This window comes from Microtus oregoni, unplaced genomic scaffold, assembly GCF_018167655.1.
Source record: "Microtus oregoni isolate MIOR12 unplaced genomic scaffold, Mior012 000062F_ref0000492, whole genome shotgun sequence".
Taxonomy (NCBI): domain Eukaryota; kingdom Metazoa; phylum Chordata; class Mammalia; order Rodentia; family Cricetidae; genus Microtus; species Microtus oregoni.
Window position 1 is genome coordinate 6876995 of NW_024543872.1, and position 14563 is coordinate 6891557.

The 14563-nt window shown below is 51.8% G+C and overlaps 1 protein-coding gene across 6 annotated transcripts in view; it reads right to left on the reverse strand.

The window, feature by feature from the left end:
* The window catches only part of LOC121439713 (adenylate cyclase type 3), a 74768-nt gene extending 60497 nt beyond the window's left edge, over positions 1-14271 (reverse strand). For 2 of the 6 annotated variants that reach the window (XM_041640308.1, XM_041640302.1), the window contains exons 1-2: positions 13659-14271; positions 12382-13225 (exon numbers count right to left, since the gene is read on the reverse strand). In XM_041640308.1, the coding sequence (XP_041496242.1) occupies positions 12382-13056 (675 nt within the window). In that variant the 5' untranslated portion in view covers positions 13057-13225; positions 13659-14271. Of the gene's footprint in view, positions 1-12381; positions 13232-13603 lie in introns of all 6 variants that reach the window. The other 4 variants (XM_041640306.1, XM_041640305.1, XM_041640303.1 and 1 more) reach the window with 4 other exon arrangements.
* Between the last annotated feature and the right edge of the window lie 292 nt (positions 14272-14563).

The window sequence follows — 14563 nt, forward strand, 5'->3', positions numbered from 1 at the left end:
AAGGTCATCCTTGGCTACGTCCTTCCTGAAAGCAACTTCAGGGCCAGCCTGGCTACAAGAGATCTTGTCTCGAATAAAACAAAATAGACAAGATAGCTAGACAAAGTAAATGTGGGTATTTACTAAACAGGGAATGAGCGTCTAATCCCACAGTTGGGGTAGTCGACGAGCAGAGCATTAGGGCCATACAGGGAGGTTCACCCGCCTCCACCCTGCTACCACACAGGGAGGTACACTCTGACCAGGCTGGCAGCTGCTATCGTTGGAATATAGTTTTATTCCTTCAAAATTCATGTTGATTTTTTGACTTCTGATCCCAAGGATTATGGAGGAGACCAGTGGAGGGTGAGCTGAATGGTTTTTCAGGTTTGCTTGGTTTTGTTTTGTCAACTTGACACAACCAGGGTCATTTGGGATGAGGGAACAAAAATTGAGAAAATGCACCCATCAGATTGGCTTGTAGGAAGTCTGGGGGGCAATTTCTTGATTAATGATTGATAGGGGAGGGCCCAGCATATCAGTGGGTGGGGCCACCTTTGGGCAGGGTGGCCCTGGGTTGTCTAAGAAAACCAGCTGAACTGAGCAAGCCATGGGGCCCAAGGTTTCCCCTACAGCCTTTTCCTGCCTCCAGGTTCCTGCCCTGAATAAACTCTTTCCTCCCCAGCTTGTTTTAATCATGGTGTTTACCATGGCAGCAGAAACCCAACCAGGATAATATAGCCTTTCAAACGTAACCAGGTCCTTAAAAAACCAATGTCTTTCTTGTGGAATTGGGTTGATTCTCTGGATTATGATAAACTCATAATTTCTTCCTCAGTATCTGGCTTTCTGGCAGGAGTTGAAGCCACACAAGGGCCTTGCCAGAAGTAGACCCGACACCATGTTCTTAAACTTCCCAGTCTCTAGACTCACAAGCTATGAATACTGTTGTTCTTTATGAATTACCAGATCTTAGATGTTTTGTTACAGGAACGGAAAACAGACTAAAACAGTTACTAAGCCAGTCTGCCAGTCATTTGGGAACCTGGCCTGCCTCTCTTGGGTAAAAAAACGTCGGGCCTCAAGGACAAGCGAGGGGCCCACCTAGAGCCAGTCACGAAGCTGCCGACAGTGGCCGCCCCAGTCTGACTCAGCTGGCACTGAACTGTGTATCTCGAGAGCCAATCTTGAAGAGATAAGTCAGCAGCAAACCACAAACACAGAAATCTTGATGTTCAAGTCCAATCTCCCTGGCCTGGGGTTTTAAACAGAGGTAAAGGGGTGAGGGTGGGCCCTTCTCAAATGTGTCTTCAACATCTCTAGTTTACAGGAAAGCGTTCTTCAGAAGGAGGAGAGAAATGGTTCATTTCTAATTAAAGCACCTTTCTTAGGAGCCATGAGGAGGAAAAAAAAAAGAAAGAAAAACTGAAAACATGATCCAAAGGATAAAAAAGCATCAAGACAGAAAACAGCCAGGAGGGGAAAGGAGAGAAGCAACAGACGCAGCTGGAATATGTAAATGACAATCACAAGAAAAAAAGACAGGAATGATTAATAAAATTAATGAGTAAACACAGGCCCTACAGTCACATTCTGCTATATTATTCAGAAGTTAAGAGATCAAAACATTTTTAATAAATCTTCCGAAGGAAAAGAAATTGGTAGAAAAAGAATGGATAAACTTGGCCAGGATTATTTATAGATCAAAGGTGAGAGATGGCTGCCAGGACTAAATGGAATGGAGAAATAATTTAGCCAGGCATGGAGGCACAAACCTATAACCTTGGCCCTCAAGTGTTTGAGGCAGGAAGTTGATAAGTTGGAGGCCAGCTTAGGCTAAGATCAAGGGAAGAAGGGAGGGAGGGAGTAGGGACAGAAGGAAGGGAGGAAGGAAGGAGGGAGAGAGGGAGGGAGGGAGGGAGGGAGGGAGGGAGGGAGGGAGGGAGGAGCAGGCATTCACACAGAGCTCTGCAGTTTATAAGGTATCATATGTACCTTCTTCACCAGGCAATAGAGTATCACACCTGTCCTTGTTTATCAAGGTACAAAATGCTACCAGACATTAATGGTTTCACAGGCCACCTGTGTCATGCAGACCCCCAGCAGGCACAGAGGTGGCCGAGGGACACTTGTCACTGAGGACTCTACACAATGGCTGCTTCTCAGCACTGGCTCTGAAGTCCTCTTCCCCCTGGTTCTATCCTGTCTCCCTGAGCAGCCCCTTCTCTTCCCATCCTTCCAGGTCCCCTTAAATGTTTGGTGATTACAACTGGATGTCTGAAGGTCTCTTGACATGGTATGCAGAAGGAATTCAGTAATTGCCCAGGGACTCCACAAGCAGATCACACTATGCTGGTGGGCGGCCCTGCGGGCATCCTCCTTGGGTGACCCTGACAGGCGCTTATGCTGCCTTGAGTATCCTTGGGCCCACGAGCCTGGTCCATGCACACCAGATTCATTCCGTCCCCAGCTCAAATTCCTTCAGGACAGTTCCATCATTGTGATAATAGAGGCCTTGCTTGGTGGGGATGTAGTGCCCATGAATGAAACCCCAGCACCCTGTAAACCAGGTGGTGCATGCCCGGAACCCCAGTGCATGGCAGGAAGAGAAGTTTGGTTACTCTCAGTTACATAGAGAGTTTGAGGCTAGCCTGGGCTCCATGAGCACCTGTGTCCAAACAAAAATTGAGGTAAAAACAGTGCGGAGGCTACAGCTCAGTGGTAAAGGATCTCCCCAGGATGGGCAAAGCCCTGGATTCAGATCCCAGGACTAGAGAGAGGTGGAGACAAAGAGAGAGACAGAGACAGAGAGAGACTTAAGTCCTTCCCCTACCTGGCTCTGTGCCTATCCCTCCAGTTCCCACCACCCAGTCATGTTCTTGGTACATGGTGATTGATCCTAACCAGTCTCAAGCAACTGTGAACACCTATGGCCCTATTTCCATTGTTCCACCTGGAAAACTCCTATTGATCCTTCAGGACCCTTCAGGACCCTTCAGGACCCTTCTCTCTTCTCCTCTCTTCTCCTCTCTTCTCCTCTCTTCTTTATCCTCTCTTCTTTATCCTCTCCTCTTCTCTCTCTCTCTCTCTCTCTCTCTCTCTCTCTCTCTCTCTCGATAGACAGGGTTTCTCTGTAGCTTTGGAGCCTGTCCTGGAACTAGGAACTAGCTCTTGTAGACCAGGCTGGTCTCGAACTCAAGAGATTTGCCTGCCTCTGTCTCCTGAGAGCTGGGATTAACGGTGTGTGCCACCACCGCCCAGCTCAGGACCTGACTCAAAAGCAGCTCAGAGGCCTCTTCTGGATCTCCCTGGACAGGGACTCTTCTGTAGACAGGATCTATTCCGCTGGGCTCTGCACACACAGGTGATGTGATCACACGTTGTACACTCCCCATCCTGAACATTCACTGCTCTGACAAAGTGTCTGGTGAGTAGCAGAAGGCGTGGGAGTTTCTCCCCAGACAGAGGAACATGGGAGGTGAGATGGTCACTGCTCCAACCCTGCTCAGCGGAGCTCCTGAGCCACCTCATGCAGGCGCTTGTGCCCGAGGACCAGACTAAAACTAGGCCGGTGGAATGTCAATGACCCCTGAAATACTGCCTTGGTTGCTGCGTTTGGATTGGGCCGGGGAGGATATTTGTCACCAAGTGGCAAAGGAGTGATGGTCAGCAGTCTCAGAGTTCAAGAAACCGCAAGGGCTGGAGAGGTGACTCAGTGGTTAAGAGCACTGGTCACTCTTGCGGAGGACCAGAGTTTGGTTTTCAGCACCCGCATGGTGGCTCACAACCATAACTCCTGTTCTTCTGGCCTCCAGGGATGCATATGGTACACATATAAACATGCAGGCAACAAAACACTCAGACACAGAAAATAAAATGAATAAATCTTTAAAAAGAAAGAGTGTGAGAGTTAAATCTTGCTTTAAAAAAAAAAAGTTACCCCTGGGCTGAGCAGTGGTGGCACACGCCTTTAATCCCAGCACTTGGGAGGCAGAGGCAGGCGGATCTCTGTGAGTTCGAGGCCAGCCTGGTCTACAGTTCCAGGACAGTCAAGGCTGTTACACAGAGAAACTCTGTCTCAAAATAAATAAATAAATAAATAAATAAAATTACTTGTAAGCCACTTAGATCAACGCCGGGGCATTTCCTCAGTCCCAGTGAGAGATGATGAGGGAAAAAGGAAGGAAAGGAGAAGCATTCGACAGACATTTACTGACCAACAGATGCAACCAAGGCCCTGCAAGGGACGTTCAGGGACTCCGCGACAGGTCTTTCTCCTCCTTGAAGCATGCGACAGCCTACCAAGAACGCGACATTGCAAGTGTCCAAAAGATGCACATACGCACCCTGCCTGAGCTGCTGTGTGCAGAGCAAGGTCAGACTGGCACCAGGGTGTAGCTAGATGGCATCTCTTGAGCAAGGAGTGGCTTCCTGTGACCTGGCACGATGTCCTGGGCATAAGGCCTAGCTCATGTTTGAAAGGGCAGAAAAGCTGGGCATGGTAGCATCCACCTGTAACCCCAGTGTCAGGAGGAGGCAGCAGGATCAAAAGTTCAAGGCCAGCTCAGCCTTCAAGCCAGGCTGGGTGATGTGAGCTCTGTCTCGAAGCATTTTTTATTGTTTTTAAATCAGGAAAACAAATTCTTCCCATGCGTGGAAGGCACAACAGGACCCAAGCAGAACAGTCTGTGAGCCATCTTCCCACTAAGGATAAAGCAGTTTCATAAACCTTTTGGAAAACTGAGCAACCACACGGAGGTCTGATGGAGGTTCTTAGGGGAGGTATTGAGACAGAGTCTTCAGTGTGTAGCTCAGCCTGACCTTAAGCCTGTAGCCCTCCTGCTCAGGCTCCGAGGTCCAGGATCACAGGTGTGCACCACCATCCCCCACTGAGAACCAGAAGCTTAATGGAGGCAAACACAGCCCTGTTCTGGACCACGCATCCAACGTCTTAAGTCTCCCACGGCTGCTGAACATCCTGAATCTTGCATGGCCAGTAAGATGGCTCAGCCAGTAAGGTGACCTGAGTTCAACCCCCAGAACACACAGCAGAGAGACCTGACTTCCAAAGGTTGTCCTCTGACTTGCATAGGTGCGCCATAGCATGTACACCTGCTACGGCACTCACACATACAAACTCATCACGCACACGTGCACACACCATGATAATTAACAAAATAGACCACAAAAAAATAACTTAAGGAAATAAGAACTAAATTTAAAATAAATAAAATAAAATTAAGGCCTTTCTCCCTAGGGATACTTTATGTGCCCCCTAGCTTGGGACAGCCTCAGATTAACTGTGACTAAGGATGCATGACCTGGTGAGGGGACAGGTGGGAAATGACTGAATGACTATTCTAGGCTGGCCCACCCGAATGAGATCTGTTGTTAGACATAATCTGGAAAGTCTATTGGCCATACCACCTCCATGCCCGCCTCATCCTAGGTCACCCTCATATTAGAGAGTAAAATCAATTTCCTCTTGCACCAGAACTGGTCTTATACTGTTTTCACCAATATTACTGGGGCAACAGTCTTTAAAAACTGGATGCTGCCACTTTCTCCCAGAGGTCACGGGCTGTGAGGGAGCCCCAGAAGTCCACATGCAGAGATATCAAGGCTGCAGAAGCAGGGCAAGGAGAACCTACCAGGAGAGCCAATCACAGACTACTGAGCGAAACAGGCCCCGTAGCCAAAGAAAGGGACCCCAGATGGTGCCACATGAATCAGGAAACAACCCAGAGGACCCCGAGAAACAAACTGCTTGAGGACCCCAGGCTTTGGAGGTGCTAGGCAACAACGGGTAACTGAGACATACTACACAAGTGGCCCCCCTACACAGACAGGCTGCGGAGAAACGAGCCATCCCCATTAGTGAACTTCTTAGAAAGCCCAAAGTGAATGCTCTGTCAAGCATGCTTATTTCTGAGGTACCACGCATTTCCAGAATGGCTTTATATTACAACGAAGGGGATGATACAGCCCAGTGAGGACAGTCACCGTTAGAGACATCAGTGGCCACGGGCTAAGTGGTGCTGCTATCCTAACAACTTTGTACCGAGACCAGCATACGATACTCGCTGCCCCGAGCAAGAACTCAGTCACTGTGGCCACCTGGTCACCTTGCGCCCACAGACAGGGTGTCATCCTGAGTGTGGCCAAGGCACGCAGGTCTGAACTGTGACTAAGGATGCATGATCTGGTGAGGGGGCAGGTGGGAAATGACTGATTATTCTAGGCTGGCCCACCCGAATGAGATCTGTTGTTAGACATAAACTGCAAAGTCTATGGCCATACCACCTTGAATACCCAATCTCATTTCATCTTGGAAGATAAGCAGGGTCTGGTCTAGTTTAGTACTTGGATGGGAGCCTGAATAACAAGAAATCTAGAATCCTAGTGATTCTCACAGAGAACTTACTAAAGCCCTGGAGAGAGAGTATGGGTTCATGTGTGCTGGTATGTGCACACACGTGTTCATACAAAGCAGCATCACTCCCCATAAACTGGTCCAGCCTGAGCTTCTGTTTCCCTTAAAAAAAAAAAAATCCTAGCCAGGCGGTGGTGGCGCACGCCTTTAATCCCAGCACTCGGGAGGCAGAGGCAGGCGGATCTCTGCGAGTTCGAGGCCAGCCTGGTCTACAAGAGCTAGTTCCAGGACAGGAACCAAAAAGCTATGGAGAAACCCTGTCTCAAAAAATCAAAAAAAAAAAAAAATCCTGGCTGTCTATAAAATGCTGACCCCCCCCTTTAAAAAAATCGCAAACATGGGAACACCAAAGCTAACCACAAAATGTTAGTGAAATAATGTGGGTGAAAGGTGGGCCCTAGATTGCCTGTGAACCATGACGACACACCAGGAAAGCTCTGTTTACATAGAGATAAGGATCAGAAATGACCACAGAGAAATGTGACCAGGGAGAAGGGACTAAGTGGGGTTTCTGCAGACCATTTATGTGTTCAGTAATTCATCACCCTTCAATCACCAAGTTGGACCCCATGGCCCACAGCTCCTTCCTCTCATCTTCTCAGGATCCCAGGCCCTCCTCCTTTGATGCCCAGCTATATCCTCTTCAAAGAGGGAGAGCTGCCCTCTGTCACTCCGGGACAGCGGAAGAGCTCAGGGCCCAGGGGCTAAAAAACGAGGTTGAGTAGGCCTTCTCCTGAGTCTGCCTCCAGCATGTCTCCCACATCCGGCTTCCTCATTGCCAAAGTGCCCAGGCCTGAGCCCAGACCCACTACCCTCCTCTTAGCCCGGGCCCCTCCACCTCACCCTTCTCCTTTCGCACACCCACCTGACCATGGCTTCACAAAGAGCTTTCTGTTACAGGCTTCCCCCCTCTCTGCACCCACTTTCCAGGAGTAGAGGGGAAGGCTCCTAACACATTCCAGGGCCTCCCATGTCTTGGGCACTGGTCTTTGACAATGCTCAACAAAGGAATTGGGGCAATCAGAGTAACGAGCAGGCAGCTCGGATGCCTAGCCCCAAAGCCTCTCCACATGGCTTACAGGTGACTCTCCACCTAACCCTCCCTGCCTCCCCGGACTGTACAAGCTCCGGGACACTCATCTGTGAAACAGAGTTGAACCTCCAGAATGGGGATAGTGTGCGTATTTATACACATTTAACTCTCGCTGTGGGCAGGACTATCTTTGGAAGCCTTATCCCCTCTCCCATCATCCTCTTTGCTGAAACTCTCCAGGACCCCCCAGAGCCAAAGTCTCCCTCCCTAAGGGGGTAACTTGCTGTCTCATTCATAAGCCTCCAAGGAGTCTCTTCACAATCTCCTCAAGGTTCATCTTGCAAATGAAGACCTCAACAGGCTACTCATTCCGCTAGAGACCTTTGCTCCCAGACAGCCCTCCTGCTGTGAAATCAGTCTACAAACTATTTGTCAGGGATCCCTAGGCCCTCATTTCTTAACGACACACAGCAGAAGCTACCAGAAGCCTGTGAGAATGTGCAAAGGTCTCTGAAGCGGTTACCGGCCAGAGATGTGTTCACCGCCATCTCGGCTATACCTTCCACCCTCCACCCTTTCGTGCTCCCTCCGTCCCCAGCCATCAGCTGCCGTTCTGAGTCTTGCCTGTGTGGCTTCCTTGCCTCATCTCAGGAGCATTTAAGGCAGCCGAGGGCAGGCCGTGCTATAAGAGGCATAGATGTCAGAACCCAGAAGCTGGAGCCTGTAGCTCCTCCTGGCTCACCCTTCCGCCCCAGTCAGCCCTAGGCACAGCCTGAGAATCCCACAGCTGAGAATCCCACAGCTGATAAGCCCCAGACCCAAAGGCTGCAGAGCTCTACTCTTCACTCTGTAAATATTCTTTCATTACCTAATCTACAAGGCCCCAACACCACCTTAATCCCTTTCACCCAACTGCACACGGTCTCCTCACTGGAACCCCATCTGCTGGCCCCTTGAGAAGAATCCAGGACAAGATGTCAGGTTGCTCCAAATCCCATGTCTACCTCTAGCCCTTCCCCCATAGAGCCAAGTATAGGCATGGTGTGTGTGGGCTGTAGGAGACTCTGGCACCAATCTGGCACCGGAACCATTTCCTTGGTGCTGCTCCCAGCTATAACCAAAACCACAAGGCCCAACCAGAACCACAGGTGTCTTCTCTGAAACGGAGCCACCTCCATGAGCCAGGAGAGAGACCTCGCCAGAGTCAACAAGCAAGGAGAAGAAAGAGGAGGAACACATGGGCATGACTTGAATAAGAAAGTGAGCCCAGGTGGGTCTGAGGAAAGTCTTGGGCGCTTGCCTGAGATGGAGGACCTGAATGCCTGGCCCCCTTTCCCCTGCCCCTCTCATTCTCGAAGGAGAGTTCCCATCCCACAGGCTGGAGGAGCAAACACTAGGGTGAAAGAATGACGCTTTTCTCCACGCCCAAGGGACATGGGTCCTAGGTATCCGTCCCCATAGCAACGCTGCACGGACCTTGGTTTCCACGGTGCTCAGAGATGGGATGCAAAAAAGCTGTAAGGGAAGGCAGACTTTGCTGAGTGGACCTGGGAAACTATGCACCTTGTGAAAAGTCACATTGTGGGGCTGGAGAGATGGCTCAGCAGTTAACAGCACTGGCTGCTCTTCCAGAGGACCCAGGTTCAAGTCCTAGTACCCACATGGCAGCTCACAACTGTCTGAAACTCTAGCTCCAGGATTTCTGGCATCCTCACACAGACACACATGCAGGCAAAACACCAATGGACATAAAATAAAAATAAACGAATCGTTAAAAATCAAAAAAGAAAGTCACGTTGGTCCCAAAGAAGTGACTCAGAAACTTCTGGAACACATACTAGAAGCTTGACCTCCAGCTTCTTATCTCAGGCTCCCAATTTAACCTTGGGGGGGTCCCTTTTCCTCCCTTCTAATCCCAAAGCCAAGTTGTTCCAGGCAGGGTTTCATGTCAAGATCATGTTCCCCTGGGGTACAAAATTCTTATTATACATTTTTTTTATTTTGTAAATGTGTATTTATGTGTTATTGGGGGGGGGATGGAGATCCAATTCAGGGAGCCTTGAGCGTGCTAGGCAAGCAAGCATTCCATCACTGAGCTATGCTCCCAGCCTCGAGTATCTTTACTCTTGAGTTACTATTTTTACCTTTTCCCCCGTTCCCAACTGGGGCCCTTATTTCTTTGCAGCCCTGGTCTCTTTTAGGACCAGTAATCCTGAGTTCAAAACTGACCTACAGGGACCCAGGCCACACCTATAACCCACCCTACTGAGACACTTTGGAGCCTCCAAGTTAGGTCTCTTGCTGACTGGAGATGGTGAGGCCCAGAGTGACATGAGCCTGAAGTATCAGCAACACAAACCTCAGAGCGAGGGGCCTCAGACTAAGTCCAGGCTCCAAACCAAGATGACGATGCTTCCATCGACTTGAGGGACAGAGACCCAGGGTCTCTACAAGCTGGGCCTTCCACAGAGATCTGGGTGACAACAAACAGGCAGAGACAGGGCTTGTCGCCGGTAGACAAGGAAGAGAAGGCAGGATCCTGCTCTCAACTAAGGAGACAAATTCCCACCTCCATGTGGGAGCCCTGATCAGGGAGTCAGCACACCTGGGCTGTCCCCTCATTTCTGCTGCCAATGAGTAGCAGCTGCCAATCTGTGATTCCATCCCTAGGAACCTGCTGGGGCTCTGGACTAGATGCTCTCCCAGGCCCTCACCTGTACTAACACTTTCTGATCATTTCTAGAACAAATCAGAAGGCCTAAGTATAAGATCAGGCAGAAGAGTGGAGTATCTAGGCACTGCTCAGTGCGGGCCAGTTTCCATAGTCTGGCAGCGGCTCTGTCTGAACTTCAGGTATATACCCTTGCTCTCCTGGCCCCTAGGTGGTCACCACCAGCCCCATCCCCCACCACAAAGAGCAGAAGCAGGAATCTTCCTGGACCACATCCTGGAAACAGCTCCCCCTTGTAATCTGGTCAGTGGTTCGCTGGCCCCTGGGGACACACTATCTACAGTCACTCAAGTCTGCTCCCCACTAAACCTAGAATCTCTGTCATGGCAGAGCCCCTGTGTGCCCATCCCAGCACTCTGGGCAGACCTAGGCTGAGGATTGAACACTCAACTTCACTAGAAGATGCTTTTTGCACCTCAAATATTTCCAGCCAACAAGCAGGTCTAGGTGTGGTCAGAAGTGGGGGGGAGGGGGTTCTCATCTGATTTGTTCCCTTAATGAACAACACACTGGGGAGATATACCCAAGGCGCAGGGACCCTGGCAAGAAAAAGAAGAAATGCTTATTTATTGGAAGGTAATGGTTCAAGATATGTCCCCAAGCCCCAAATGCTGCCAAATCTAACTGTCCTGACCAATTCCCTGTAGCAATGGCTATGGGCATCCTCCTCGCAACAGAACCATCCACAAGCAGAGACACAAGCTGAAGCCACCAACCCAGAAAGCTACAACAACGACAGGTGTTCACAAGAGAATACCCAATACCAGGAAACAAACAAACAAAAACATGGTGGTATCCCACAAACTCCCATGGGCTCTAGCCCAGTGCCGAGCCATGCAGAAACCTTCTGTGAAATTAGCTGAGCATGATAGCCCACATCTGTAACCGTAACACGCGGCAGGTAGAGGCAAAAAGGATCAGGTGTTCAAAGTCATCCTCAGTTGCAGCAAGGCCATTTTAAGCTACATGATATCCTGCCTCAAAATAAAAAATAAATTTTAAAAAAGATCTGTGAAATAGGTTCCTCCCTGACCCAGAATAGGAAAACAGAACTTTGAACTGAGACCTTTAAAAAAAGTTAAAACCAGGCAGGAGTAGCACGTCTTTAACCTCAGTACTCAGGAGGCAGAGGCGGGTGGATCTCTGAGTTCAAGACCATCCTGGCCTACACAGCAAGTTCCAGGACAGCTAAGGCTGTTACACAGTGAAATCCTGTCTCAGAAAAAAAGTTAAACCCCGACAGAAGCCATGTTTTCCTCTAAACAGCCAGGAGGCAATGGACTAGGCCCCCAAAAGTTCTCTCATCAGCCACCAGACGTACCATTGGGGTCACTGTAGGCTATGCCCCAACCTCAAGCAGACCATGATAAAGGCTTTGGTGAGATGTGGGGAAAAGAACTCCAGAAGCAGATAAAAGATACCCGATGATAACTGACCACTTCCCAGTTCTCAGGTCACGTATGGAAAAGTGGAAGGCGTGCCATAAGATGGAATCCAGCGACTAGGGAGCCCCTCCAGGGGATGACCAGATGCATTCAGACAGCCCATCCTCAGTCTCTGGGTGGCTCTGGCTGTCTGCCTCTCTTAGCACTTGGTGGGAACAAAAACTAGTAAAGCTGAAGGCAAATGTTCCACCCCTTCCAGCATTAATAGCCCACTAGGACCAGCAAGCTCCACACCAGAGTGGCTAAGGCAACCGTCCCCAGTTGTGTCCCCAGACCCTGACTTCTAGGGTGATACTCTGAGCTCTGGGGCAGAAGCGTGATATCTCTGATAACCACATCTGCTCCTTACAGCTCCTCACATAATCCAACCACAGGCTTTCACCCGCGTTCCCTTGCATTTTGGTAACAGCCATTTCTGCATGCAGGGCTGACAGTATCCCCATCTGACAGATAGTACTGAGCTCGCACAAGTCAAACCCCATCTGGAGTAAAGCAAAGACAACTAGAGATCAGAATTTGCCTTGAGAGGCCTCTTGACCCGGGTTCACTGATGGAATGGCAGGACAAGACTAGGGGCGGTGACCTACGCCACTCAGCACAGGTGGCTTTGTGGCCCAGAGGCCCAATGTTTTGCATCCTTTCTCTAGGGCAAACACCAGATGGCATGGGGGTGCACACCCTGGGGGCATCGAAAGCAATCCCACCTGGGTGAGACCTGGGTGGAAGGGGAAGGCACAGGATGGAGAAGGGTGGCACTCACCTCCCTCAGCAGCTGCATCCCTTGCAGCTCATCTTGCTGCTGCTGGGCCACGGTGACCCCTAAGACGAGGGTGTGCACAACACAGGACACCACAGAGATGATCACGATGGGGCTGAGGCTCAGGGGTAGCGTGATGAAGAAGGAGAAGACAAAGAAGGCCTGCCAACCCACCGTGTCACTGGCTGCGTGGGCACGTGAAAAGTTCAGGCCCAGGTATGAGAAGATCTGGGCTGTGATGAGCAGCCACAGCAGGTAGGGTATCACTTTGCGGCTCACTCGGTCCGGGAGCAGCCCCTTTTTACAGAGCACAAAGAGGATGATGTCCAACACCAGACCAATGCCGGCCACCATGAGGGGCGCCAACTTGTCGCTGGAGAAGACCACCGCGCACATGACCACCACGTAGCAGTCAAAGAGGGCCGCAAAGACCACCAGCACCAGCAGTGTCTCATGGCGCTGCCTTTTGAAGTAGGTCTGATAGAGGTTCTCCAAGGACTCAGGCACGAAGGTCAGCCGCATAAAGCGAGGCAGGCACAGGCAGGACCCCGAATTCCGCACAGAAATTTCATGGGTCCGGCCGACCCCGCGGTCGGGGTCAGAGGGCAGGCTAACCGAGTACTCGGCAGAGTACTCAGCCGAGTACTCGGGATCCGAGAAGCCCTGGTTCCTCGGCATCTTGGCTGGTGGCAGCTTCGAAGGAACGAGGGAGAAGTCCGCCTCAAGCCGCTCACCAGGTCTTCCTAACTGTGGAGGGTGGAAAGGCTCTACTTGGTTACCGATGAAGGGCGTACACCTGGGGCAGGAATGCTGGATGGGTTCCCAGGACACAGGTGGCACCGATCATCTGCAACTTAAAAGGACATGGCTAAGTGGAAGCGCCTTTTTCCTTGCCACCCACCCCACCCCTCACACACATCCTTGGCTACACAAACCTCCAACCCCACAGCCTCCCAAGCACGCCCACACACACTCAGTCGGGTCCACGCCAGACACCCGGTTTCCTGCCTCTGGCTTCTGGAGGGGCCTAGCCACCTCTCCATCCCTCGCCTGCCAGGCTCTATCCCTGACTTCCTCACCTAAAGTCCCTCCAGGCCCAATTCCTCCATGCTGAAAATAAAACGTGCCTGGAAGGAGCAGGGGCGGTCCTGGGGATTCCCGCATCTTCCTTCTGTTTACTTCCTTTTCCCCATCCAACCCTGGGAGACTCCAACCCCTTTCCAACCTCTGGCTCTGCAGCATCGCGGAAGCCCAGCCCTGGATCCTGGCTTGGCGCTGACCTGTATGAGAACTCGGGAGCCGCGCGCACCGGACCGGGACTGCGGGGCCGGGTCAGGCGGGTTTCAGCGAGCCGCAGGCTGCTCCCCGCAGCGCCGCCGCGCCAGCTCGTCCGCCCGGAGCCGGAGCGCGGCTCCCCTCGCCGTCAGGCCCCGGGTCGGACCGGGAGAGGCGCGGGGCTGTGGCTCAGCATCCGCGGGAGCAGAGAACGGTGGCGGCGCACGCTGCGGATGGCGGGCCCAGGCGGGGGCAGCCTGCCAGCATCCTCTTCCCGCACGCCAAGCGAGCCAGCCGAGTCCGTGCGCCGCGCTCTGCACACTGATCCACGCGCGCCGCAGGCCCCAGGAGGCGGGCGGCCCCTCCCCGCCTTGTCGCCGCCTCCTAAGCGCGGGGTGGAGGGGCCCCCTCGCTGTCCCCAGTGTCCCCCACGTCCCAACGCCCGGCGACAGCTGCGTGGAAACACCGGGTGGGTGGCAGAAAGGAAGGAATAAGGCGAATCCACCCCTTGCCTCGGGCAGGCCGTATTACGGAGGATCAAAGCCGGGGATGTGTACTCCCTGCAGGTGAGGCGTGCTCGGGGCACCCCCTTCTTCAGCCCTGGCTTCCTTCCGGGACCATGAGAGGCCTGGGCTGAGGTTTGGGGGCCGCTCCCCGGGTAGGCGCGCCCCCGTCTCAGTGTTCCCGCCCACACTGGCAGCCCAGACATCTAAGCGTGGGGCTTGATCTCTCAGATCTCTCAGCCTAACCTGGGGACAAAAGCGGACTGGAGTAGCTCGGTTGGTACCTGGCACATGGAGTTGGAAGAGGCCTTGCTTCACGAAGATCTCCAGTGCACATCCTACCAATTGAGATGTGTTTGGATTCTTCCTTAAAGACGCAAATGCTCCTTTTGAATCTACCAGCCTTC